The sequence below is a fragment of the Pararge aegeria genome, chromosome 12 (assembly GCF_905163445.1).
Source record: "Pararge aegeria chromosome 12, ilParAegt1.1, whole genome shotgun sequence".
NCBI classification, from domain to species: domain Eukaryota; kingdom Metazoa; phylum Arthropoda; class Insecta; order Lepidoptera; family Nymphalidae; genus Pararge; species Pararge aegeria.
Window position 1 is genome coordinate 15,887,676 of NC_053191.1, and position 27,911 is coordinate 15,915,586.

Genomic DNA, 27,911 nt, shown 5'->3' on the forward strand with positions numbered 1-27,911 from the left:
TATAAACTTCTAGGTAGACTCTTAAATATGTCATATATATTATATATATGTTGAATATGTTAGCCAGTGGTGTGCATATAGGGTATGCACTAAGCGGGAAGATGATATAAAATAGAAAAAAATCATCTCGAGTTATAAAAAACTTAATGTAAGGCATTGAAAGAGTTATAAAATTTATTATAGCTTTTACTGGAGATTTTCTTCAATTTATATCATCTGTCAAAGTGTATACTTTGCATACCCTCTATGCACGCCACTATCGATAGCCTATAATAGTCCACTGCTGGACCTAAATCCTCTATAACGGGATGATTTGCCCATAAGTTACGCTAGTAGCAAAGAGGACGCTACTGTCCATTCTCCAATATATTTCCTTATTCGTCTCGTACAACACCCGCAGGAAGAAGAAGGTGATGACAACTGCATTCTGATCTGCCGTCACTACACGGCGCGTTAAATTATGTATTCTGATCTGCCGTCATTAAACGGCGCGTTAAATTATGTATTACCGTTAAAAGCTGCCTATAGGTGCTGCTGAGGTTGGTTTTGCATAGTTTATTAAAAATGTTTGTGTGTATTAAAAAAAAATGCACTTTTTCTCCATCATAGCGCTAAAGAGATTGATCGATGCGAATGCGTATACGTATTTATTTTAACTATATACTACTAACATTCCTCAAAGGTTGTCTCCAAGAGATTGATTCAGCAATAAGATCGCCTTTACATACTGTTTTTTTTATGTCTCATATGTGTTTTTTCCTACGAATTAAAAACATGTATTAAACTTTTAAGCCACCAGGGGGTGCTAAAGAGGTTGGTTTTCGTCGTGCAATCAAAAAAAAACGTAAACTATCTATATATTTTTTTTAACTCAATGTAGGTTATATGTAGTTTAGATACGTTAAATCATAAACTCGATACTCAAAGTTATTGTAACTAACATGTGATAATAGTCGTTAAAGACCACTAATCCGCATTGGAGAAACTTGGTGGATTTGTGCTCTAAGACACTACTCTACAAAAGTGCAATCCTCAGCAGTGGGATTTTGATAGGCTAAAGATAAAAAAACTGTTTAATTTCCTCGCAGTCGATGAACCATACCAGTATAAACTCTTTACAAAGAATTCGCGTCTAACCTAACCTATATTTGTCATGTAACCAATCCCTACAAAGGATGTATCCGAACAATTGATCTCCCAAACCGTTGCCTTAGCTAAGACCCTGTAATGTTTGCCCGGGATTCCGGGACAGCTTAGCGGAAGGGGAAGCAATTTTCACGACTTATTTTACCTACACTTCGCTTTAGATTTTTTTTTATTACATAAATATTTGACATGCGTGAAATAAAGACATTTTTAGGACAAAAATTCAGTTCTACTTTCACGAGAGTAAATGGAACTACCATTTATTAAAGGCTGTATAGGCAATATCTTGTCTTTCTTCAAAATATTTTATATCGTCGCAAATTACGTTATATTTTTCCGAAAAAAAACCCTAATTTTGTAAGTGTTTCAGTGAGGAAAAAAGCTTAAAGATAATAAGTTGAGAACATTTTCATTCTAGCACATGGGCTTAAATCTAGAAGGCCTTATATTCATAGTTGGCTAGGTTCTACGATCAAATATCGAGTTCTTATGTATTATCCAACAATATTAAATGCAATTTTTTAATTAGATCTATAAGAACCGTTTAGAATATAAGTAAATAAATAAAAAGAGTACATAAAACACGTATGGGGAATTTTTTACATAACACTAGTGATCAGTGTGCCATCTTCAAATTAGGTCCCTTTTCAGTCATTTTTGTAACCAAGAAAAATTATCTCATCGAGGCATATGAGATAATTCGACTTCGCGCATGCTTATCTCCCCATTGAAAAATACCTCAGAACGGGATGGAGTCCGTAAGAGCGAAAGAGATAAATGTGGGACTCCCGAATTTCAGGGGAAACGTTAAAAACGCAGAGGCACAACCCCCATAAAATAGCACTAAAAATGTTATGTCATTTCACTCATTAAAATTAATTTTTTTTAAAAATAATAACTTGAACTACATTTCTGTCTCGTAAGAATTTTTCAATTTTCATTATATAAATTATGTCAAGAGCGAATCGAGATAACTTTAACATTACTGGCTGAACAACACTAATTTCGCTGCTTCATTAGATAGAGACATTCAAAAAAACTGCATTACTTAAATGTAGCACTCACCCGTTCCAAATTTAAAATACACTGGTAATTAACACATAACACAGAAACAGTTCGGGTACGGTTCAGGTTATAAAATTATAAAATAATACGGTTTTATTTTTACCGTTGCGTGCGACGTGGTTGGTTTAGACGTGGTATTTCGATGAGCCGTTTTGTGTTTTTCGGATGCAATCGGTATGGGGAGAACGGAATAAAAATCAATTGAAAGACGCGTTACCGAGTGGCCATCTTGTCTAGCACGGGCGGGAGCGCGCATGCGTCTAGGGGTTCTGAGTATAGACTAATTTTCGTATGCTGTTAAGCATTGCCTACACCAAATATAGGGCATAGATCAGAATTCTAGTGCATACATAGACTATAAATACACTGATCATAACAATATGAATATAAAAAGGCTATAAGTTTTCTCTATCAATGAAAAACAATCCCTACTTATCTAGCACAAAAATTATTAAAAATTGGTATTTTGCTTAGCATGAATTTCACCAATTTAAAGATCTTCTCGTTGTCTATCCATAGACTATAATAAGAATCAGTCCAAAAGATTCGAGCTTGACCCAGATTTAATGCAGCTTAATCAGTAAAATACTATATTTACAAATAATGTACCTATGCCAATATTTTCTTAGATACCTAGATTTCCAAATCTTGGAATACGTATCTAGATGCTATTTTGGAATTCATCCAATATTTCCGTATGTTTCTTTTATATCTAATATTCTATTCTATATTGCTATATCCTTAATTTGATGGAATTTTTATCAATTACGGCTCAGTCGAATTATATTTTTTTAAGCTAAATAGAGCCTACTGCAAATAAATAGCAATATTAATGAACCACTAACAACAATATGGCCAGGAAATCCGGGAAATTTCTGGAATTCAGCATTAGGTCTGGTGCCTTCATTAGCGTTACAGTAGTTTTGGCAATATTACGCCACGGCAGCGATGGGCGGCAACAAGGGTGGTGAACCCTCCTTGTCTTTTCTAGTACGGGGATGCAGTAAAACTTTTCCACTCGTTTCGCTCGTGCTTCTACTATTACGATCTAGTTGATTTAGAAAAGTGCATCTTGCTGAAAAATTATAATATTTTTGCTGATTATTCTACAAAGCAGTTTAAATTAGTTTTAGGTTAAAAATTCATTTCCGCAGTAAGAAAGAGAAAAATGCACAGCAACTTGTATAATTTTGAATCTTCTTAACTTTATATTGCGGGGAATCGTCATGGATGCCTCCTCGCTACTTAGATATGGCAGACTCCTTAAACAACTTCCCTCGTAGCTTGGTAATAACCATAGGAACTCTTTCGCGCGAAAGTCTGCGGAACCCACCGAGCACCTAACTCTATTATAACCATTAGCGAAAGGGCACTGTCACTTTTTCTTTCCTAAGTGACGCCATTTTGGCGCTGTAAGTATGACAATGTACTATGTCCAAGCAATGTCCAAAGAACTTAAATAAGGATAACTACAAAGAATTATATTATAACTAGCTGTTTGCCGCGACTTCGTCTGCGTTTGATTTTGTTTTTTGATGTGGCATTAAATACTACTACTATTATAAGTGTCGATGTAAGTTTGTTTGTTACGCTTTCACGCAAAAACTACTAAACCGATCCCTATGAAACTTTGTACACATATTCTTGGAAGTGTTAAAAGTAATATAGGATACTTTTTATCCCGACATTAAGCTCGGTTCCTTTGGGAGAGGGGATGAGGGTTTGACGATTTTACACCATAACTCCGACAAATTATAACCGATTGAAATAATTATTTTTGTACTATAGATATAATATGTGTTTAGTTTTGCCCAATCTATGGTTGGAGATAGAGGGCAGAACTCCTCAGCAGACAGCAGCAAACCCCTCATTTAAGGCTTAGCGATACTGAATACTTTAATTTTATTTAGATCTAAAACTAAATTTAATGCCACGTCAAAAAACAAAATCGCACGCAGACGAAGTCGTGGGCAACAGCTAGTGACTGTATAAAAAGAGACTTCGAGATGGGAAAAACATAATTCAGACGGGACTTTTGTCTCGCTTCCCTATAGCAACGGTGAACTACCCAAAGTTCGAACGGAGGAACACGGCATGAACTGTAAGCATGTTGGAACTAAAGTAGGTTGACCTCATTACGTAAGGTAAAAATGGAATTACGACCTCTACGGTGCGCTCTTTGACGAAGTTTGTGTTGACCATCGTGGTATTGTGGGACTGGGAGGCCAAGGGTTCGATACTGGAATCCGGCAATTTGATTTTCTGATTTTTTTCTAGTCCTCGTCTATGGCATTTTCTAATTACCACGCTACTGAAAAAAACGAGCGGCAAAGCGAAGCAAATATAACTGCTATACCACAGACTGTTTTTTTTATAACTATTATATTGTTTAATTTTAAAGAATGACACGGATACCTCCAATGTAATCGTCTGAAACCTTATATAGCCTATTGTTTTATTAGTTACTTAAGAATTTAGATAAACAACGTGTAAATGAAAACCGAAATATTACTTCACAGGCTGTAGAAGTGCATTATTTACTGTCCTTGAGACTTATCTGTGAAACTGAATCGTTATTAGTTTTTGAGTAAACCACTGCAATAGTTTGTACTGAAAGAAATCCTAACATCACATGCAAAATTAAAATCAAAAGACGCCTGTGACTCCTGCCACTTTATTAAGTACGCGTCGCGTAGCGTAGGTACTATGCGCGTGTTGGTCTTTTATCTTTAATAGGTTTGTTACACTAAACACTTAGAATGTTTTAAATTAGTTTGTATGAAAACATAAATAAGCTTATTTAGATTTAATATTTTTACATTTTTATTTAATATTTTACCCCCCATATAAAATGAACTTATGCAGCCTTTAACAGTATTTCGTAATTCGGTTACACGTTGTATACAAAAAAGCGCTATTTATGAATAATTAAATGGATTTTTAACGTCGTAAATATTTATTGACCAGATAATTTTCTTCGAAGCGTGAATATGACAATTTTATGTAGTTTTGTCCTCAGACCCCCCAATCTCTAACAGGTTAGTCCGCAACCATCACATAGATCGCAGCATCACTTTAAGCTTCGGATATTTGGCATTTGAGGATGATGTACAAACATTCAATTAAAAATGTTTATGAAGATAGCAACAATTATGTACATTCCGGTGGTGCATAATCAGGAAAAAACAGGTTATCCTGTAACACTTCGCATAGTTTACGTCACATAATGTTATTCACTGATGTACTGTGACCATAAAGTTTTAGGATAGTTTGATTTGTTTTATTTATAGTTATAACTAGCTCTTGCCCGGGATTTCACCCGCGTGATTTTGCACAAAGTTATATTTTTTTATTATATGTCGTGCTAATTATAACTTGATGGTAAATAATAATACACTCTAAGATAGAAGCGGGTCGTATGGTAATTTATTAAACCCCTACCTCTTTTGGCTTTTATGGGGTATCGAACTGGGACACGAGCCTCGGCAAAAACCTATAATACATCTAGAACCTAGCCTAGCCTTTTTAGTTGTAGTAGAACATTTTCAGACAGAGCTCGTCCGGGAAAGTACTAATGCCATACTTATTTTTGCCGCAAAGCAGAAGGGCATGGTTGCCGGTGTAATTTTTATTTTGTATCTATGACCCATCACTAAACACTACACTATGACATAAATAGAATAATTAAAAACTATACTAAATCAAAAAAAAAACTTACATTAAATATTAATATGCAATATAAAAAAAGTTACAAATTAAAATTTCTGCGTCCAGGCAGCCCTAATGAGGCACATGAGACTTAACACATACGCCTTAGTTTGATGGCAACAGGAAGGTACATACAGGACATGTCCCTCGCGTAACTTACGAAATATTGTTCTTTTTATAGGCGATGGGTTTCCACTTACCATCAGGTAGGCCATCTGCGTTGTCCGTGAATATTACTATATAAACTAAAAGATGATAGTTGTATAGTAATTGATAAAACCTACATCGCAGAAACCTGCAGGGCTCTGTATCTCAGTTGACACCAAAATTAGAAAGCCACTGTTAAAAGTTGCCATCAAATAAAGCCCAAACCACTATTATACATTTTATAATCGCATCTGCCAATCAAGTTGTAATAAACTCAGTTGGTAACTTAAGTTTCTAAATGCAAAATATGATTTTAACAGGTTATTTGGTGGCAACTTTCTACACCGGCTAGTTAACTTTGGTGTCAACTGAGATACAGAATAGCTGCTGGATTCCTAGCCTCGATCGAATCGGAAAGAGTTTTAGTATCATCATCATCATCATATCAACCGATAGACGTCCACTGCTGGACATAGTTATTTTGTAGTTGTTCCAAATTCCACGGTTATGAGCCGCTTGGATCCAGCGGCTACCTGCGACGAGCTTAATGTCGTCTGTCCACCTCGTTGGGGGTCGACCAACGCTGCGCTTACCAGTTCGGGGCTGCCATTCCAGCACCTTGGGACTCTACCGTCCTTTCTCCGAACTATGTGCCCGGCCCATTGCCACTTCAGCTTAGCGACTATGGCGGTAACTCTGGTTCTTCTACGAATCTCCACATTTCTGATTCGATCGCGTAGAGATACTCCGAGCATAGCTCTCTCCATCGCCCGCTGAGTGACTCTGAGCCTTCTTATGAGGCCCATAGTTAACGACCATGTTTCAGAGCCATAGGTCATGGCAACACGCACTGTTCGAAGTTTTAGTATAATTATATTTAATTCAGGAATTCTACTTTGATTGTAACGAAAAACCTTGTCACCATATAGTATGAAACATTATGTATTATTTCGATGGAACAAGACGATGGACAAAGTGAACTTAAGATGTGATTTAGGCTAAATTAGCGTTATTTTGTCATTAATAACAATTCTAACATGGGTGTTGGTGTATTTGTAGTGTTTCTAGTGACAAGTAGTGCGTTCGTTCAATGTCGTAAGTGTTTTTTTAGAATTTTTTTTCTATGAATTAGACCTACCTTACAGCTCTTTTGAAAAAAGCAAACAGAGACATATTGTCTGTTTGTTTTGGCTCTGTCACTTATTCGGATAGTGTCACGTTTTTTGAATTGGTAAATTACGTAGCAATGGTGAGTTTAAGAGTTTGGAGTCAGGGATCGGTGTTTGGGGCTTACCCAGCTGTTTGTTGTGAGCTCTTAGACCAGGGCTCGTTTGGAACGCTCCTGGCATTAGTTTTCAGTTAACGAATGATCACCTCATCAATAGTCCTCACCTTTAGTCCACTGCTGGACTAAAGGTATTTCACAAAGGGTTTGTTCATAATCACCACGCTAGGCAGACGGGATGGTGATTGCAGATTGTAGTAGTAGCACAGAGTACGCTGCCGTTCTCCTTTATATCCCTCGTGTCGTACCTACGGAAGAGGAGGGGGTGACAACTGTATTCTGATCAGCCTTCATAACACGAAATACAAAAGTGCCTGTGATAGGCCTACTTGAATAAAGATTTTTTTATATTTGAACTTGAACGTGCATATAACACCATATATATCTAGTTATATTACATTACAGCAATTTAAGATGCGTATTCCAGAATGAGGATTAACCTATCAGCAATTGCTAAAGCGTTTATGTAATTTTTTACGAAAGGTCAATTGTTTTCTACCTGCATTTTTCACATTCACGTCATAGAGTAATGCGTATAAAAATAATCCAGACCACCTATCATGGTTCTGTAAACGGCATTGACTTTCTAAATAACGTATATGTATGAAAGTGTGATTTACAGAAGCTGAAGTCTAAAACCAATTATATAAAAACGGAAAGAATGCGTCAACAATCGCGACACCAACTTTCATCCTAATGAAGAACCTTAACCTATTACGGATAAAGCTCAGATTCGCGTGATTGGAATTTTAATTTCGAAACTGTATTTTCTTTTGCTTTTTGATCAGTGTTTTTGAATTATACTGAACGTAAAACTTCTTAAAGCCCGAAAGATAAAATAAATCCCAGCGTTGTCCATCTCCAGAAACCTACAAGGCAAAGTTAAAAAAAAGCCAAAATATTTTTGTTTGTGTAATGAACATGAATGTTTTTCAATATCTTAGTATTAATATTTATGTATATTATTCATAACAATATTCAGATGACTGCATCTTAGTACCCTTTACACAAGCTATGCTTACTTTGGGACTAGATTGCGATGCGTGTATTGTCGTAGTATATTTATTTATTTAATATTTATTAAACTTTAATTTCCCATTTCACCCGTTCGGGGGATTTTTTTTAATAGTGCTTACATGCTTATTTCTTCTTCTCTTTGGTTTATTGGTATTGGTATTTTATTTTATTGGTAAATAAATAAATAAATATACTACGACAATACAAACATCGCCCCAAAGTATGACTGATGAATATTTTTTTATGAATAATTTACAATAAAATACATATAAACACCCAGACACTGAAAAACATTACTGTTCATCACACAAACATTTTGCAGTTGTGGGAATCGAAGCCAAGGCCTTTGACTCAGAAAGCAGGTTCGCTGCCCACTGCGCCAATCGGCCGTCAAAATATATAATATATAGATATATATTTTAAAACGAGGAAACTTTTTATATCAAAAAAAACAAAATTTTAGAAAAGAAAAACTAATTTTTTATTTTTTTACGCGTTTTGTTGTGCAAGTGCAACAACGAACTTTGTTAACGGACATCTCTGGACAGTGGTTGTAATTTCTAAACGATTTCTTTTTTCTTTACAGATCACAATGAGCAAACAAGGAGGCCGACAACTTCTGTAATAACCTCCACAGTATCACCACAAACGACTACACAAACACCACTAACAAGTAAAATTTTAATAACAGATACCTAACCATACCTAAATAAACTTTGTTGTCTGGAGGCTTCGGCCGTAGCTGGTTCCCACTCTACAGACAAAAATGTGGTGCTTAGCGATTAATGCCCGTTTTTTTGGCGATGGCGATAGAAAAAAGACGTTTCACCAACTCTTAGGTGATGACTATTGGTGAACGGTTGATGTATGCCTAGGAATTTCCTTAGATTATGTGTTACTTTATAAGGCATTGCCTTGTTTGACGATAGTGAAAACTGGCATTAGCTTTCTGGTATGATGTTAGCAATGGGTTAGTTTTGGGTTTGACTAACTGCCATACCTCCAAACTACTAAGATGTAGTCTGCATCATCACTTACCACCAGGTGAGATTGCAATCAAGGGCTAACTTGTAGTGGAATAAAAAATAAAAGGATAAGGATGCAAGCAACTTCGTCTGCGTAGGATTTCTCACATAATATATCTCTTGGGAATGAGAATTTCTCTCCAAAAAGTAAGCTACTGGGAATGCTAAAAGCAAAGAACAGTCAAAAATCAAATATGTAGTCTACACGTACTAATATGTCGGCCCACTACATGGCACAGGTGTCCTCCTAAAGTGAGAAGGGGCTAAAACAGTGGTCCACCACGCCGACCCAGTGCGGATTGGTGGACTCAACGCCCCTTTGAAAACATTATGGACAACTCTCAGACATACAGGTTTCCTCACGAGGTTATCCTCCACCGTTGAAGCAAGTAATATTATAATTGCTTAAAAAGCATGAAACTCATAAAAGTTTTTTTTTTTTTATATTTTTTCTTTTTTAATTTATAGACAAGTGCTTGACTGCAATCACACCTGATGGTAAGTGATGATGCAGCCTAAGATGAAGCGTACTTGCCTAGAAGATGCCTTTTCACTCTTGATTTGAAGGTACCCAAATTATAGGTTAGAGGTGGGTGCTGGGATTCGAACTCCCGAAAGTGAAGTCGAAGTGTCCCTGGGCTATCACCGCTTCATGCACGTATGAAGCGTTCATACAAATTCCTATTATAATGGTAAGGATTACTTAAACGATAAAAAAGCTTGGGTGTGAATTGCTGTAACTTTACAGCTTAATTTAAATTTACTGTGTAAAAAAAAAATACCTGGCTAAGTTTGTTGTGGGCTCTTAGACCAGGGTGGGTTCGGAACCCTCGTAGCTTTAGTTTTAAGTTGGCGAAAATTACCACCCCTTACAATCATGTAAACATTTATGTATGAACGCTTCATAAGTGCCTGTGATAGACCTACATGAATAAAGAATTTTTGAATTTTAATTTCGAATGATATGATACCAATATAATTAGGTGGTGGTGATAAATACATAGGTGAGTTTCAAACGCACCCTGGTCTAAGAAGACCCCACAATAGTCAAATTAATATTTATCTCCTTGTAATATTTAGTTATACTTTGTATAACGTTTGCAGGCTTTATTATAAGCGGGATTTCCATTTTATTTTGCTATTTTTTTATTTTAGCCACAACAGCTGAACCTATGCCGATACATTTAAGTAAGTTAACTTATCTTCTTACATACATTTTTCAGCACCAAAGCCGAAACGATAAACTATATTAACTAATGTAATAAATACGAAATATGTTTGTTTGCTCGTCTTTCCTTCCCTTCCTAAGTTACAGTTCAAGCTAATAAAATAGTTTTATCCTATCCTATCCTACTAATATTATAAATGTAGAAGTGTGGATGTTTGTTACTCAATCACGCGAAAACAACGAAACGGATTTGGATTAAATTTGGCATGCATGTAGCCTTTGACACGGAAAAGAATATAGGCTTCATTTTACCCCATTCCTCAAGTAGTTCCCGAGGGAAAATTGAAAATTGTTTACGAGCTAAGCCGCGGGCAGACAGCTTTATAATTTATTATGTATGTCACCTATGCTAAGGAAAAGGACATGACACTAGCTGGTAAACTAAGCAACGCTGCCTACTTGGTCCGGGAAGTTAGACAGATTACTGACAAGACTGGTTTGCTTTGCGTACTTTGATAGTGTGATGTCTTACGGGATCTTATTATGGGGCTGCTGAAACTATAAAACTATAACTAACTATTGAAACTATAACTATTGAAACTATATTCATATTGCAGATAAGAGCTGTTCGATCAATATATAAACTTAAATCACGTGAATCATCAGTCACGTGAAAAATTAAAAGAAATATTTATAACAATTAAAATATATTTGTAAGACAAAACATTACTCTTTATAAACGAAAAGTGGATATGAACAACCGTCGTACTCGAAATGGACATAAGTTAGTGATATCTGCATATCGTTTGCGAAAGGTGCAAAAGTCATTTGTGGGATTGAGTATATGCTTTTATAAAATGATTCGCAGGGTAATTTTGGACCTGCCAATGCATAAGTTTAAACACTTTGTTTAAACACATTTAATAAATCGTGGCTACTTTGCGATAGATGAATCTCTCGCAAGATAGTGAATTTAAAAGATTGTTAACTGTAAAATGATGTTGAAAAAGAGCAACCTGCTGAGTTTCGGCTCTTCTCTGTAGAATATGCCTTCCGAACCGGTGGTAGAGTCACTACAAACAGACTGACTTGACGTTTCAAAAGTTCTTTTAAACTGGGCCTACTTGAAATAAATGCATTTTGAATTTTGTAATTTGTTACAGAGATTGTTGTCTGGAATAGCATATAGGCTATTCCGAAAAATAAGAAGTTCCCGCGGGAATTAAAAAACCTTATTTAATGCGAACGAAGTTGCGGGTATCAACTAGTAAACAATATTTATCTTCAGATACATGGATTTACATCGGGATAGGCGTAGCGGTTCTACTCATCGTCAGTCAGACTCTCTGCTTCTTTCTTTACATCAGAAAACGTATGTATATTCCATTGAATGTAGAACATAGAGAATCCTCATTCAGCCATTATTGTATGCAGTGTATTGTGTCCAAAAAAACAGTGAAAACGCCCCGCGCACGTCTCACTTTACACCCGCGGAATGTTGCTAGCTAACAAACTTTCTCCCTTTTCCCCATTTTATGGTAAATGTTTTGAACATCAGAGGTAACATTAGAGGTCGCTGGCTGGCTGGGGTAGCTGGAAGAGATCTCTTATAGAGATAAGCTTTCCTTTGTACACTTCATGTATCTTATGTTCACAATCACAATTTATGGTACATAAATAATAAATAAATAATTAAATAAATAAATAAAATAATTACTGTTTACTGCTAAATGGTATGAAATGACTAACCGTTTGTTCGTAAGAAAATTCTAAAGTGGAATGGTTTTTAATGCTTCAATATTAGTCATGTACACAGTTTCTGTGTGTTCTTAAATCTATTGTATTCTCTATACTTACTCTTTGCCAAACTTCCATAGAGGAAGTTATAATAATTACCAGTTTTGACGACTTCCCTGGTGTAGTGATAAGCGCTGTTTTATAAGTGAGAGGGCCCGGGTTCGAGCCCCGGCTGAGACAATTTTGGAAATTATAATTTCGGAATATTCGTGACTTGTTACCACCTTTTTTTTAATAATTCCACCACAAGCCTAATCTCACCTGTTGGCTGTTAGTAAATCATGACGCAGACTCTACTCTACTAAAATGTGCTAAATAAAATGTACTCAAATTCAAATTCAAATCTTTATTTGCCTGATTGCAGGTTAACAAATTTGACGGCCGATTGGCGCAGTTTGCAGTGACCCTGCTTTCTGAGTCCAAGGCCGTGGGTTCGATTCCCACAACTGGAAAATGTTTGTGTGATGAGGTTGAATGTTTTTCAGTGTCTGGGTGTTTATAAATATATTATAAGGATTTATGTATTATATTCATAAAAATATTCAACAGCTATCTTAGTACCCATAACACAAGCTACGCTTACTTTGGGGCTAGGTGGCGATGTGTGTACTGTCGTAGTATATTTATAAATTATAATTTATAACAAATTTAACATAACAAGTTACGTGCTACAATCTGCCATTCTATGGCATGAAAATTATAATAACACCTTAATTATAAAATTATTTTTCCAATTTATACAAAATGTCAGAAAATTAAGGTATCAAAAATTGTAAAACTAAAAATTACAATGTCAACTTAAAATTTAATAATGTAAAGTAAACCAAAATATAAACCTATAAATACAATAATTTAAGCCTTTGATTTTAGATATTCGTTTACTGAATAAAATTGATGACTCTCTCTTGTGTGTCCTGAAAACTTCGGTAATTTCACTTGTGCGGCATTGTAAGCGAAACGATGTTGTGCATTTTTATCAGTCTACTGAAGTCTTATACAAGTCGTACTTATACTTTTAGTTATACATTAATTCACTCTAGACTATTTTAAAACTTTATTAGCTGTTATGTCGCAAACCTTGTTCATTATCACGACTATCGAATTATCGATAACCTTTTTTTTTCTCTCGTGGGGAAATCCTCATGGATTCGTGCCGTCTAAAAGCCCACGGTGTTTCAACCAGTCGCCTGATGGCTGGGCTACGGGAACGCTTTAGGAGGAATCCGCGACCCAGCTAAAAAGAATGAAAGAAAATCGTTTTTATTATCCAACATTTGTATCATAAATTTGTTTAAAATAAAAATGTGTGACAAAGGAGCTGGTTCAGTATAGCTGCATACTAAAAAGCGCAGCACTGCCTTCAGTTTTCAGCCAGCCTTATCATCGTCCTCGCAGAATCCTCGCGACTAAACAATAACAATTATAAAAAAGGACAATAAACCAGAATATCCCTATCCCTATCCCTATCCCCTACTAATATGATAAATGTGATTGTAAGTTTGTTTGTTACACTTTCACGCGAAAACTACTAAACCGATCATCATGAAACTCTGTACATATATACTTGGAGCTATTAGAAGTAACATAGGTTATTTTTTATCCCGAAATTAAGCTTAGTTCTTTTGGGAGACGGGATCAAAGTGGTTGACGATTTTACACCATAACTCCGTCAAATGATAATCGATTTAAAAAAAATATTGTACGATAGAGGTTTTAAAACTTGGTTAATTTTGCCAGAATTTCGTGTAGATCTATGTGATTGGAGAAAGAGGAACGAACTCCTCAGCGGACAGCAGCAAACCCCTCATTTAAGGCTTAGCGATACTAAATACATAAAAGCTGCCATATTTATAAGGACTTCAGTGCTATTACTAAATAAAAAATGTCAGAAATATTCTTGGTAATTTTGAAAAAATTTTAAAACTAATAAACATGAAAACTAAAAACTAAAATAAAATCATAATTCGAGTGTTTTTATTGTACATAAAAGAAAAAATATATAAAGTATTTAGTACTTTTGTATAATTTTTTCTCCAGCGGAACAATCGACAAACCTAACCTAAGATACACTTAACTTAGCAACTAAATAATTTTTTTTTTTTAGTGAAGTCATACCAGTCTCGTCGCAGTATTACTAACATGGCCCCCTTAATAACACCAAACGGGAATTCAGGTAATTTTTTTAAATATTTTTACCCGGGTAAACGAATTTCTTTTTTTTAAACCCCACGCAAAAAAACATTAAAACATTAAAGATTTCGCCGGTTTGTAATCTTAATTAAGTGCATCCCTGTCCAATCTGTCCCAAAAACAATTAAAAATATTGTATACTTTAATATTACAGATTGGTTTCTTTTAGTAGGCATATAGTTTATTTTCAAATTGTTAAGAAAATATTAAAAACACACCTTTGTTTTTATTTATTACATCGCCCGGGATTAATTTTTGTTTTTTTAAATCCTACTTTACACCTAAAACGAATGAAAACATTGTTTACATTATAAGATGGGAATGGAACGTACCGACTGCGCCGATCGGCCGTCAGTTGGCATAATAACCCATGTTTTAGATCGCTATCAACGGGCTCCAAGCAGGATTAACGCGCACGTCGCCAAACCAGCTGAGCAGAATCACACATGTTCATTGTACGAGTATGAATGCGTCAAAGATATAACTGACAGAGCGGGAAGTAAGTAATAACCACAGAACCGTAACCTGCGCATCGGCAGGTAGGTGCCAGGGTTTCGTTTGACGGGTTTCACAAAATAACCTAAACATTTTTCCAAAGCTATTCTAGTATAAATTACTTGCTGCATAGCTCAAGAATTAGTCTATAATTAGATTGCTCAATTCTTGAGCAATGTTGTAGGATAAATTAAAAAAAAAAGAGCTTAGCGCATTCAAAAAAACAACTTACATTTTTCAATAATACAGATTTGTATGCTCAAAATCGCACAATTGTTTCAGAATATCGACACACTACGTCAAAATTTCTTTGAACAGTGGTCGTAATTGTTTAACCAGAACTTTTAACATTTTTTTTTTTTTGTAGAAAAACCGGAGCCTCCGCCTACGTCAACTTTACCAAAACGAAACCGACCTCCTTTGCCGCTACCTAACGGTGTACACGGTAAGTAGAGTATATAGAACCTTAGGATTCGTGGCCGTTTCCACGTTATCAAGCTTGTGCCACAAGAATTTACATCGTGCAAAGTATTCACACGTGGGTGCCATAAACAGGGTTAAAGAAAACATACCAAATAGCTCTCGGCCTGTAGCTGTTTACATTAAAACTGACAACTTTTTTTCGGCGACTTTGTTTTAATCGATACTTTGTGAGATATAAAATGTGCAATATTGTTAACATAGATTCTCTACGTGTAACTACTCTGTAATGTAACATCGGCTAGTCGCGAACTTACCGATGCACGTCGCACACACACCACGACCCTATGAGTGCTCGCAGCGGTTTTGCAACAGGGGCAGTGTACTATGGTGACTGTTTCGCTGCTCACATGTATTTGGTTTCACAGTATAATGTCACATTACAAAAATAACATGATTTATTAACTCTTTTTTTGGATGACATAAATTAATACTGAATTTTGATAGTCGTAGAACAAAAGTTGTTTGTTTCAATGGCAGCCGGAGTACCGGAGGCAGAGAGCTTTCTGGTAATTTTTGTTTAACTCTGTATATAACTCCCAAGGATAGATAGATTGATAGAATATCCAGACCTTGGTCCTCGAGCACAATACCAGCTCCGAGGATAATCACCGTATTGTTATGGTCAAGCGCATCATCTTAGCTCCCGTAAAAGTTATATATAAAAACTGTGGGAACAAAATTCCAACATAAAACGGTAACGGCGTCACTGGGAAGTTCCCTACCCGGTAACACCGTAGCGTTGAGGAAGCCCTGCCAGTACTTGGGTGTGTCCTTAACCTCGAAGGGGAGACCCACAGCATAAATTAAAAGTAAACATATATATTGTAATTAAGTTATGTTTTGTACGTATTACAGCGAGGCTACTACACCATTGATGAATTTTATTTAGTTGCTTGGAAACAGTCGGAAACAAAAGATGGCATAATCTAATCTTTCATCATCATCATCACATTAACCCTTTACCGGCCCACTACAGAGCACAGGTCTCCTAGCACAATGAGTAGGGGGTAAGGCCATAGTCCACCACGCAGGCCCAGTACGGATTGGTAGACTCCACACACCTTTGAGAACATTATGTAGAACTCTCAGGCATGCAGGTTTCCTCACGATGTTTTCCTTCACCGTTGAAGCAAGTGATATTTCAATTGCTAATCTTCTATATTGAAACAAACATGAAAGATTCGATTTTTTGTAATCGAAACTCTGAAACAGAGAAGAGCTTCTTGCTTCTCACGGTCATACTAACAATAAAATTTCTTTACAGGGCCTAAATCCTCAACTTTAACTGCGCATTCGACTCAGCAGTTGCTGCAACTGCGGGGTCGCGAAGGTTATTTTTTTTTTTAAATCATTTATGCCACACTTAGTTTAGTTCTTTTCCATCTGCAACGATGATGGTGCAATGATAACATGCTCAGGAAATCTGACAGACTTTGCGATTAAAACCTTACTCCTTTGAACCAAATAGTGGAAGCAATACCACCAGGAAATAATAATCTTTAATTCAGAATAACATTCCATATATTTTTTTGTTAGTAACTTAGACCTATGTTAGTTCCTATCACTAATTCTTAAAACTAATTGCGCCCCCTAGCGCTAACATAAGCATCGTTCCAAGCTCCCGAGAAGACTGTCTAGTCTACAAGCAAATGTGCTGAGGAGGGCGTTAGTGCTACTCGCAAGTCTGCTACTCATTGACGCAGCGCGTTTGCGCATAATGGCGTAGAAGTCGTCGAAGCAACATTGCTGACGTGCTATAGCGCCGCGGCTTCCCCAACACTACCCTTATCTTATTGCTGCAGCACATTCATGTCGTACAATATCATTCCCAAGGAGCGATGAGGTCGAACGCAGGACAGATGGTTGGTCGTAAAAAAATATGGCAAAATCAAACAAGTCTGTCTTCATGTTTGAAGAAGACAGGTTGTGCTGATCCCACGTAACATGGGATTAAAGAAAGAATAAGGAAATAACTGCAGCGGAATAGAGGAAATAACATCTCGATTCCGTTTAAACTTGGCCTCGTCTGATGAAGATCGTTAGAGACTGAATATGGTCAGTGACAAAGCGATCGCAATTAGTACAATAATTTAGTAAACAGCAGGTTTTTTAACCAATACAGCGAGACTAATATATTATTGATTTCACGTTGGTTTAAAAATACAAAAAAATAACGATATAACTATTTTTATACATGATTTGACTAAAAATTCTAATTTAAATGTTCGAATTTCGGGTTACTTGTTCCGCAAAACTTTAAAACAACCTCTTACTACTGGAATTTCTTATATGGAACGCGAGTCGGTAAATGGATCTCTTTGGAGGGCTGAATTTGGCCTTTTCGTTCATTCCTTGCAGAGCATGTTAAGAAATTCACAGTCATTATTAAATAACTAGCCACGATCAAAGCCTCCCACCAGACCAGACCAGCGAAAATTCAGAAATTCTGGCATGTGGCATTCGATTTAGGTGTAATTCTACGCAGTTTATGTATTTAGGATAGCTAAGCCTTAAATGACGGGTTGGCTGCCGTCCGCTGAGGAGTTGTGTCCTCTATCTCCAATCACATTCATCAGATCTACACGAAAATTAGGCAAAATTAAACAGACATTATAACCTCTAAAGTACAAAAGTAATTATTTAAATCGGTTACGGTTATCATGTGACGGCGTTATGGTGTAAAATCGTCGAACACCTTCTACCCCTCTCCCAAAAGAACTGAGCTTAATTTCGGGATAAAAAGCATCCTATATTAATCCTAATACCTTCAGAAATATGTGTACAAAGTTTCATGATGATCGGTTTAGTAGTTTTTGCGTTTCACGCAAACAAATTTACATTCACATTTATAATATTAGTAGGGATAGGGATAGGGATAGGGATTATTTCCCAAATAGCCCCTGCCGGGAATCGAATCCGGGACCACCCACTTAAAGTCACATGGCTCACCGCTGCGCCAGGGAGGTCGTCAAAAACCTAACTGATTGAAGTCCAGCAGTGGACATCAATTGATGATTATGATGATAATAAAAATTTAGATAGACAATTATAACTTTTCAGTGTCTACTGTACCCAGTAAGTCTCCAGTGCACTTCAATCCCCATGCGCCGTTGCCATCACGTAGCCCCCAGACAAGACGCCTTCCAACACCACTACGTACATCAGGTTAGTTATACAAAGGGCTTGGACTTGATGACCAAAAAAAAACAAAAAAAAACACTTGGCTAAGTCTGTTGTGGGCTTCTTCTTAGACCAGGACGCGTTTGGAACCCTCGTAGCTTTAGTTTTAAGTTTACGAATGTGGTTATCGCCATCATCTCACCGTGTAATTCTCATCGCAATCTTAATCTCATCTTAATGTACGCATCAAAAGTGCCATCAGAATAACGCAAATTAGGCTTTGTTAGGCTTTGCAGACTCGAATACTTACTTTTTCCCCGTAAAAATTATGTTTCACAATATTTTCCAGTTCTGAAACCTCAAGACTCGTCGAGAAACGACAGATCACACAAGATTTATGAATCATTGCCGGACCTTAGGGGGATAAGACGTAAGTAAATAAGTTAAGATATTGTGGAAAATATAAGAATTACTAGCTGTAGCCCGCGTTCTACATCCGTGTTTCTTTTTTTCTGTTTTCTTATTCCACTACGAGTTAGCCCTTAGGCCTTAACTGCAATCTCACCTGATGTGTAAGGGTTGACGCAGTCTAAGCTGGTAGCGGGTTAACCTGCTGTGTTGTTCTTACTTTTTTTTACAACAGTTTGTTTTCCTAGGATAAAAAAGCCCATGTCACTCTTAGTCCTTTTAACTAACAAAAATCAAGGAAGTTGTTTGATTAATTAGGACGTAAAGGAAGCACAAACAAACACACTATATTAGTGAGGATTTTTAATATTAGTGAGGATAAAATTCAGTGCAAAAACTGACTAAGCCATTGGTGGACTTATATAACCTTAAAACGAATCACAAAACCAGTTCTTAGGTATACCTAAGGTATAACAGAAATACTACAGCGTCTTCTAATCAGCGACCATTTGACAACCTCCGTGGCGCAGTGCTCAGCGTGTGGTATTATAAGTGACAGGTCCCGGTTCGATCCCGGTTACAGTGAGCCAGGTAGACGACCTCCCACCCACCCATCCTACAGGTCAAAATAACTTTCTTTTCCAGACCTCCCTAAGCCGCCAGCCGTCCAACCACCTATAATGTTCACACCACCAACCCCATCGCTTACTCCAGACCTGAACAGGGCAAGAAGATTTTATGGTAAGTCATCATAGGTAGAGCTTCTTTTGACAGAGCTCATCCGGGGAAGTATAAGTCGCCGGACTGCGACGTGCTCCAGCAGGAAAGCAGAAGGTAACCTTTATATATATATATATCTAATAATATAACCTTGATGCGTATTATATATCATGTTAAAATTTCAGCTCGACCGGTGCAGAACTTTTTGAGTTTTTGAAGCGTACACAAACCAACATAACAATTTTATATTTATAGACTAACAACTTTGTAAACATGTTGCATGTACTATATTCTGGCACAATAAAGTTGACTGATTGGAACATTGAAAATAGCGTGCTGGTTCCTAGCTCCATATTTCTCTGTTACGAATTATTATGCTGATGATAGTTTCTATATATTTGTTCTAGGTAGAGAAACCCCATCACCTGTTATGATACCTAAACCTCGTTTACCGCTACCGCAAGAATACAACAGAAATGGTAAGCGAATCAATCCTTAAACTTACTAATATTATAAAAGCGAAAGTGTGTTTGTTTGTCCTTCTTTCACGCCTTAACTAAGCAACCAATCAACGTTATTTTTGGCATAGAGTTAGTTGTAAGGACGGAGAGTAGTAGCATAGGCTACTTTTTTGTCCCTGGAAGGCAAACGATTCCGCGGGATTCGTCAGTAATCGTAATAAACGCGGACGAAAGATAGCAGGCAAAAGCTAAAAAAATATTTTGTTTATGGCTTTAACGCACCATGCGACTTCTTGATACACGTTAACCCTTTATTGCAAAATCACTCGGTGTAAAGTGACAAGGCAGTCTAAGGTGGAAGCGGGCTAACTCTTTGAAGTAGTGCAGTTATGTTTATTAAACCTATACCACTAAACCAGACCAGAGAAAATAGTAAAACGAGATAATAGGCGAGTGTGGGTGGATATCAACATCAATGTCCAACTTCCGGGCTATCACTCAAAATTTGTTGAAAATAAACCCAAACATCACAATTTATAAGAATCGGGGAATCAAACCCCGGATCTCTACTATTAAGAACTACTTTTAACCACAGCTTTCACCGCAGTCGTCAAACTCATCTATTAACCTATGAAGTTGGCACCCTAGGAAATTAGGAAACACACGTAGAGATATTAATAAAGTCAAAGTCTTACTAACCTTTCTTTTTAGGTTACCCACCAAAACGAAATGAATCACTGCTGGGCAAAAGAGCGTCTCGTATTTATGAATCACTACCGGACGTCAGAGAGTTTCAGCGTAAGTGGATAACATTTAAGCTCAAAAGCTCAAAGCGTTAAAAAAAAGTTTTATTTGCAAGCGTAATTTTAATTTGTTGCAAAAGGTGAACTCACAATCGAACTTGTTTCTAGTCCGAGATCGGGTCCACCGTTGCGCTGCGGGTGATGGGGCTCGCAACTACCATTATTTCAATAAGAGATGATGGTACCATAAAATACTTCTTCCTCTACTAGAAGGAAGCAGTGATACATAGTGAAACCACTATACCGTTTAACGGAGATATGAATGCCTGAAGAAAGGAGATGAAGTTGAATGAATGAATGCTATGATGTATTGAATGGTGATGTGAAGGAGACATGGTGTTGATAATAGGATCTGGTTGTTATCTAGATTTTTTATGCCATTTAAGGAAAATACGGTCTTGTGAACTCGTTGCTTCTGACGCTCTAAAAGTCTTGAGTTATTATGGGACACCAAGGTTGGACCTCTGGATGACCATGTGCCAGTATTATTAAAGAAATTATGAAGCCTTACGTAGGGATTTTTGATAGCGGCCAGTTGGGTTAGTTACAAAGGACAAAACGTAGCTTACATTTTGGTCATCAACACATAAACGGTGGTAGTCCTCTGCTTGTGTCTTTGATCCGTGGTTCTATATTACACGGCCTGTGCACAAAGATTTAAATCCGTTGCTAAAGCGATGAAGGGAAATATCGTGAGCCAACCTGCATGCCTGGGAGTTCTCCTTAATGTTCTAAAAAACCGTGTGAAATCTGCCCGCACTGCGTCTGATGGCACTTGACAGTAGCCCTGTAGTTTAAAAAAAACTATATTCAAAATTCATTAGGCATTTTTCTGAAACGTCAATGCAGTCTTTTGATAGTGACTCTACTGAGTTTACCACCGGTTCGTAAGGCCGGGAAGAAACTCAACAGATTGCTATTATTATTTTTTCAATATCATTTTACATTTTACACTTTAGAATTTTACCATCTTGTGAGAGCTGAGCCGTGCCGTGCTTTCAAGAAGCCTTGTCGTTAAGAAATGTATCTATCGTTTAGTACATAACCACGATTTATTTTATATGTTTCAACACTGCATTTAGTGGAACGATAATGGTGGCATCTTAAAAATTTAAGCAATCTGGGAGGCCAACCGATACTAACCTCCCACTAACAGGTATATTCATGCATTCAACTATTGTTGTTTTTACAGACCACCGAAAGCCTACCATCGCTTCACCACCACCTGTAAATTTTACACATGCAATGCCAAGTGTGTCTTGTAGCCTGAACACGCCTAGAAGAGTTCCTGGTAAGTTTTTACTCGTTCTTTTAACTTTCACTCGATTTTAAATGAAAGAGAATTTAAATCAAAGTATTTCTTATTTAATTTTATGGTCATGTTCACCGATTACTTTGTCAATCTGTGCGTTTTGCGTTATTCTTCTGTTCCAGTTTATTAACTAGAAAAAATACGGCAATGTGCAAGTCGATCTGACACACGAAAGTTGCCATACCATAATACATATATAAAAAAGGGCTAAAAAATATATATCTAATCACTTAAATATAATTATATTCTGCTTTTAGTATTTGTTGTTATAGAGGCAACAGAAATACACAATTTAAATTTTATTTTTGTATGCTCCCATTGGCGCATGAAGCAAAATGCTAAGCTAGCACCTTTTTCTAGGTTGTGCCACACATAACCTACGTGGTGACGATGACATTGTAGGGAACGGAGCAATTAAAAAAAAAAATCTTCTTTTTTTTGTAAAAATTTCAACTGTCTTACTAACAGGGTTCATGAGATACAGCCTGGTTACCGACGGACAGACAGACAGACAGACGGAAAGACAAACAACGGGGTCTTGGCAATAGTGTCCCGTTTTACCCTTTAAAAGAATAACGCAAGCCGTTGATGCTATTAGGTACCTACGTAAGTCGTACGTAACTTACGTGAGACGTGATGGCCCCTGGAGATGTTGCTCAACTATAACCGCAACTTATGTTACAGATCCAGAAAAAGAGTCAATTACAAATGAATTAATGGAAAAATTAAAGCGACGAGCGAATTGTAAGTGTCAATCTGCAATTAAAGCCTCAGAACTAGATTTATTATTTACCAAATTTTGAATGTTGGGGTTAACTGATTGGATACGTTGCGACTTTTTGAAGTTATACTTCCTTTGGCGCGTTATGGAAAAATGATGACAGTAAATTTTTACGATGCGCGCGCACACCGTCACAAAAAACCGACACCCTGAAGTTAGCTATAGGTAAGCCTTGACAGTGTAAACTATCAACTGTCGAAGTCTGCGGGCTCATTCTGGGGATTTAATTGATTCCATTGTACAAAAATCTCAAATTTTAATGTTGAGTGAAACTTGGCTTTCGGATAATCAGTCTATTTCTTTAATTATGTAGAAATATTTTTTTGTGATATTTAAATAAACTTTATTTAACTATATAATGCGTTATTATAAAACTTTCAATACATTAAATACCTTTTCTCTATTAGTGTCGTTATTTCTACAAACGAAGAATAAGGCGACAGATAAATTTTTTGAAAAGATTTTTAGCTTGTTACACCAAAGAAGTATAACTTCTAACGCGTGTACGTAAATAAGTACACACACGTTTATTTTTGGTTTTGTTAAGAACATTTTTTATCACATATAGAAATAAATATATTTCATTTCATTTAATTTCAATATTTTCTTAAGTAGGTACAATTTTCATTTAATAACAATACTTAATAGTAGTACCTAGAATGGCTTTAGAGCTTCTTGTGACAGACCGTCCGCGTCCGGAGAAGTACTACCGCAATGTATTATGAAAATTAATCTTAAGTTGCTATACTTACTTTCAGTTTGCGAGCATTATGCCAATGCGGACTGAAGTATAACGTTGACAAAACGGAAATGCTTATTTTCAAGGCGTGGTAAGGTCCGGATAGGACCCCAGGAATCATTTGAAATGGTAAAGCAGTTCGGGTTGTACAGAAATTCAAATACCTTGGACATGTTCTCACGGAACATCTTAAGGATGACAGCGACATTGAGAGGGAAAGAAAGGCGCTTTCGATTCGGTGTAACATGCTGGCACGTAGATTTGGTAAATGTAGCAAATGTAAAAAAAAAAAAAAAACTTTATTTAACGCCTACTGTCAGTGCTTCTACACGTGCCAGCTCTGGACAATTTTTTTCAAAAATTCATTTTCTGCCATAAGAGTGTAATACAACGATGCTTTCCGAATACTCATGGGCCTACCGCGGTATTGCAGCGCTTCGACAATGTTCGCCGAATCGGGAGTGCCTGACTTTTATTGTATTGTTAGAGCTCGTGTAGCATCCTTTTGGAAAAGGATTAGAAACTCTAACAATAGAATACTTAGGGTCGTCTGTGAGGGGATGCCGAGTCCTATTTCAGACTATTGGCTGTCTGTTGAACGAGACTGGAACAAAAAAAAAAATAAGAACCTATGACATCTGAAATAAGTTTATTAACTATTTCAGTTAGATGTAAGTTTTAATGTATACATTTAATTATAGATTCCTTTGTATATAAAAGCTGATATATGGGTTTATATGCCTCTAATAAAAAACTTTATTATTATATTAATATTATACTCCGCGAAAAGCATGAGAATCTGTATGGTGTAATTTATAATTTGTTCAATCCAATACCAGATCTTCGGCAATGTACCATCTACGCACTTTTCGCTGGGAAACGAAGCATCTTCAGAGATCATTGTAGAGATACAGATTCACCTGCTTTTCGCGGAGTGTAGCAAATTAAGCTTAATTTTCATAATATATCATGGATTTCAAATTCAGATTAAAATTCAAAATTTCTTTATTCATGTAGGCCTATCACAGGCACTTATGAAGTGTTCATACATAAATGTTTACATAATTGTAAGGGGATGGTGATAACTTCGTTCGCCAACTTAAACGTAAGGTTCCAAACGCGCCCTGGTCTAAGAAGAGCCCACAACAGACTTAGCCGGGTTAATTTTTTTTTTGTTATCACCATCTCACAGTAAATTTATATTCAGCTATGAAGCTAGAGCAATTCACACCCAAGCTTTTATATCGTTTAACCTCTGAAGCGCGCCATCCATCCTCATGCTCACTGTAAAAGTGTGAAACTGCGTAACAGTGATCACGCCCACCACCAAAACTTAAAATTTACCACTGTTCACTGGATTTTTATCAAGAAATCTAAATACATTCAAGAATTGTTTGTATGTAAAAATAAATATGCTTCTTTAGATATAATATTTTTATAGAGTGAGTCCTTATAAAATATAGTTATGCACCCTTTAACATTTTTCGTAATTACGTAACACATTGTATAGGTACGTAGGTACATACTAAAATTGCTGGACTTAAAAATTTACTTACTCTTTGACTATCAAGGCGGTAAAATTGTTAAATGTCTTCTATTGACGGAATTTATAGATATGTGCGTCGAGGCTCAACCAATTTAATATACCTAAACCACCTCATACCCGCTTCGTAGTTTTGTCAGCTCACTAACGAGGTTATTTTTCACAGTAAATTCTCAAAGCTCCAACGCCCCATCGCCAGCTCTTCCTAGAAGAACGCCAGTTGTGACACCACCAAGAAGGACTCCGAAACCACAATGTAATGTAGTTTCATATTACTAGCTGCGCCCTGCGATATTACTCGCTGTGAATAAATATCGTCTTCCCTTCACGTCCGTCTTTCACTAGGTCGGCCGATTGGCGCAGTTGGCAGTGACCCTACTTTGTAGTCCAAGGCTGAGGGTTCGATTCTCACAATTCGAAAATGTTTGTGTGATGTCAGTTTCTAGGTGTTTATCTATATAATATAAGTATTTATGTATATTATTTATAAAAATATTCATCATATATCTCAGTAACCATAACACAAGCTACGCTTACTTTGGGGCTGTGTATTGTCCGCGATATAATTATTTATTTAGACTGATAGCCTAGTGTTTCGGTCTGCAGCCATTTGAGGAGACCGCATTCGATCCGTAACCTCTAACTTCTCAAATTTCTCTGTTTTAAACAATTTAACGGTAAAGGAAGTCATCGTGAGAACTCTTGCATGTTTCAAACCAGTTTTATTTGATAAACATTTATATTAAACCATTCTCATTGCATCAATATATAAACTTGGATCACGCGAATCGCTTCGTGAAAAATTTAAACAAATAGATATCCTTACAGTACAGCTTCGCAATATATTTATAATAATATAGTCTTTGTGATACAAAATATTACCCTTTATAAACAAAAAGCTGAAATTAACAATCGTCTTACCAGAAACGGACATAAATTAGTGATATCTGCATATCGTCTGCGAAAGGTGCAGAACTCCTTTGTGGGGTTGAGTATACGCTTTTACAACATGATTCCTAAGTAAATTCTTGACCTACCAATGCATACATTTAAAAAATGTGTAAAAACGCATCTAGTACAGCGAGTTTACTATACATTTGATGAATTCCTCAATGACAAGGTAGATTGGAAGCAGCCAGCCTCGCTCTCATCTCCCACAAGATAGCAAAATGATTGTAAATGTTGATGTAGGAAAAGAGCAACCACGGAGTTTCTTGCAGGCTCTTCTAGGTAGAATCTGCTCTCCGAACCGGCGGTAGAGTCACTAACATACATACTTGACGTTTTAAAAGTGCTTATAAAGTAGGCCTACTTGAAACCCGTGCCCTATAGAAAGTGCCGATAATGGGTCAATAACGCAGGGAGAAAGCAAGATTAAGTAGTTTTTTCGTTTGTTTATTTTCAGATATAGACGAGTCATCTGAAGACGAAGAATGGACTATAGAAGAAATCAAGCAGATCAATATGTATAACGTATAAGCAATAAGACATTAAATGAAAACTTAATATAGGAATTATAAATAAAATATCATCATCATTACGTCAACCAATGGCGTCCACTGCTTGACGTAGGTCTTTTGTAGGAGTTCCAAATACCGCGGTCTTGTGCCGCTCAACCATGACTTGATCATATTATCAAAATTAAGCTTAATTTGCTATACTCCGCGAAAAGCAGGAGAATCTGTGTGTGACTTTACAGGTTAATTTGCTATACTCCGCGAAAATCAGGAGAATCTGTGTGTGACTTTACAGGTTAATTTGCTATACTCCGCGAAAAGCAGGAGAATCTGTGTGTGACTTTGAATAATTGTTAAGAACATCTCCTGAGGACGCTCCGGTTTCGGAGCGAAGTGTGCGTAGAGGGTACATTGCCGAAGATCTGTTTAGTGTTGAGTATAAAGATTGAAGAAATTATAAATTACACATCATAGATTCTCCTGCTTTTCGCGGAGTATAGCAAATTAAGCTTAATTTTGATAATATATCATGGATTTCCGCAAAGTAACGCCTGCTTCTATCCAATATCTATCCAATATGACTTGATCACGTAGAGATACCCTGAGCTTAGTTTTCTGCACTCGTGAGTCTTCCTATGAGACCCATAGTCAGCGACCATGTTAGATGTTTCCGAGTCATAAGTCATCACTGGCAACACGCACTGTGCGAAGAATTAAACCAAAGAAACCCGTATAATCGTTGCGGTAGCTGGGGCTACTTTTTTTTCATTACGCTACATTTAAGCCCTTGTTTGCAATCAATATCTCTCTCTCTCTCTCTCTATCTCTCTCTCTATCTCTCTCTCTCTCTATCTATCTCTCTCTCTCTCTCCCTGTCTCTCTCTCTCTCCGGTCGTTTGATATGCAGCAGCATACCGATATGCTAAGCCGCTTGGTAGTACGCTAAAATACTGACAAGCTAATTTCACGAAGAAAACAATAAAAATTTGATTGCAGACGGATAATTAAATTAAAACTGAAGATGATAATCGAAATTGTGAA

General features: G+C 36.6%; 1 protein-coding gene across 2 annotated transcripts; it reads left to right on the plus strand.

The window, feature by feature from the left end:
* The first annotated feature begins 7,047 nt into the window (after positions 1–7,047).
* On the plus strand, positions 7,048–27,073 carry LOC120628240 (serine/arginine repetitive matrix protein 1-like). 2 transcript variants are annotated; one of them, XM_039896516.1, is made up of 17 exons: positions 7,048–7,161; positions 8,955–9,041; positions 10,549–10,581; positions 11,850–11,933; positions 14,463–14,531; positions 14,928–15,047; positions 15,411–15,488; positions 16,791–16,856; positions 18,587–18,691; positions 18,996–19,076; positions 19,700–19,795; positions 20,182–20,253; positions 20,947–21,033; positions 22,231–22,329; positions 23,035–23,094; positions 25,580–25,669; positions 26,819–27,073. In XM_039896516.1, exons 1-17 carry the CDS (start codon positions 7,104–7,106, stop codon positions 26,890–26,892), a joined length of 1,359 nt encoding a protein of 452 aa, XP_039752450.1. In that variant the 5' UTR covers positions 7,048–7,103; the 3' UTR covers positions 26,893–27,073. The 2 variants fall into 2 exon arrangements, with proteins under 2 accessions (XP_039752450.1, XP_039752451.1); XM_039896517.1 differs by lacking the exon at positions 7,048–7,161 and adding an exon at positions 7,263–7,315.
* Positions 27,074–27,911: the final 838 nt, after the last annotated feature.

What these genes read in the sequence shown, in the direction of transcription:
- LOC120628240 (XM_039896516.1), top strand. Translation starts at nt 7,104, where the DNA reads ATGGGTGTTGGTGTATTTGTAGTGTTTCTAGTGACAAGTAGTGCGTTC. An exon ending in GGACGTCAGAGAGTTTCAGC is followed by an intron (nt 21,034 to 22,230) that starts GTAAGTGGATAA and finishes TTGTTTTTACAG; the next exon opens with ACCACCGAAAGCCTACCATC. An exon ending in AAGGACTCCGAAACCACAAT is followed by an intron (nt 25,670 to 26,818) that starts GTAATGTAGTTT and finishes GTTTATTTTCAG; the next exon opens with ATATAGACGAGTCATCTGAA.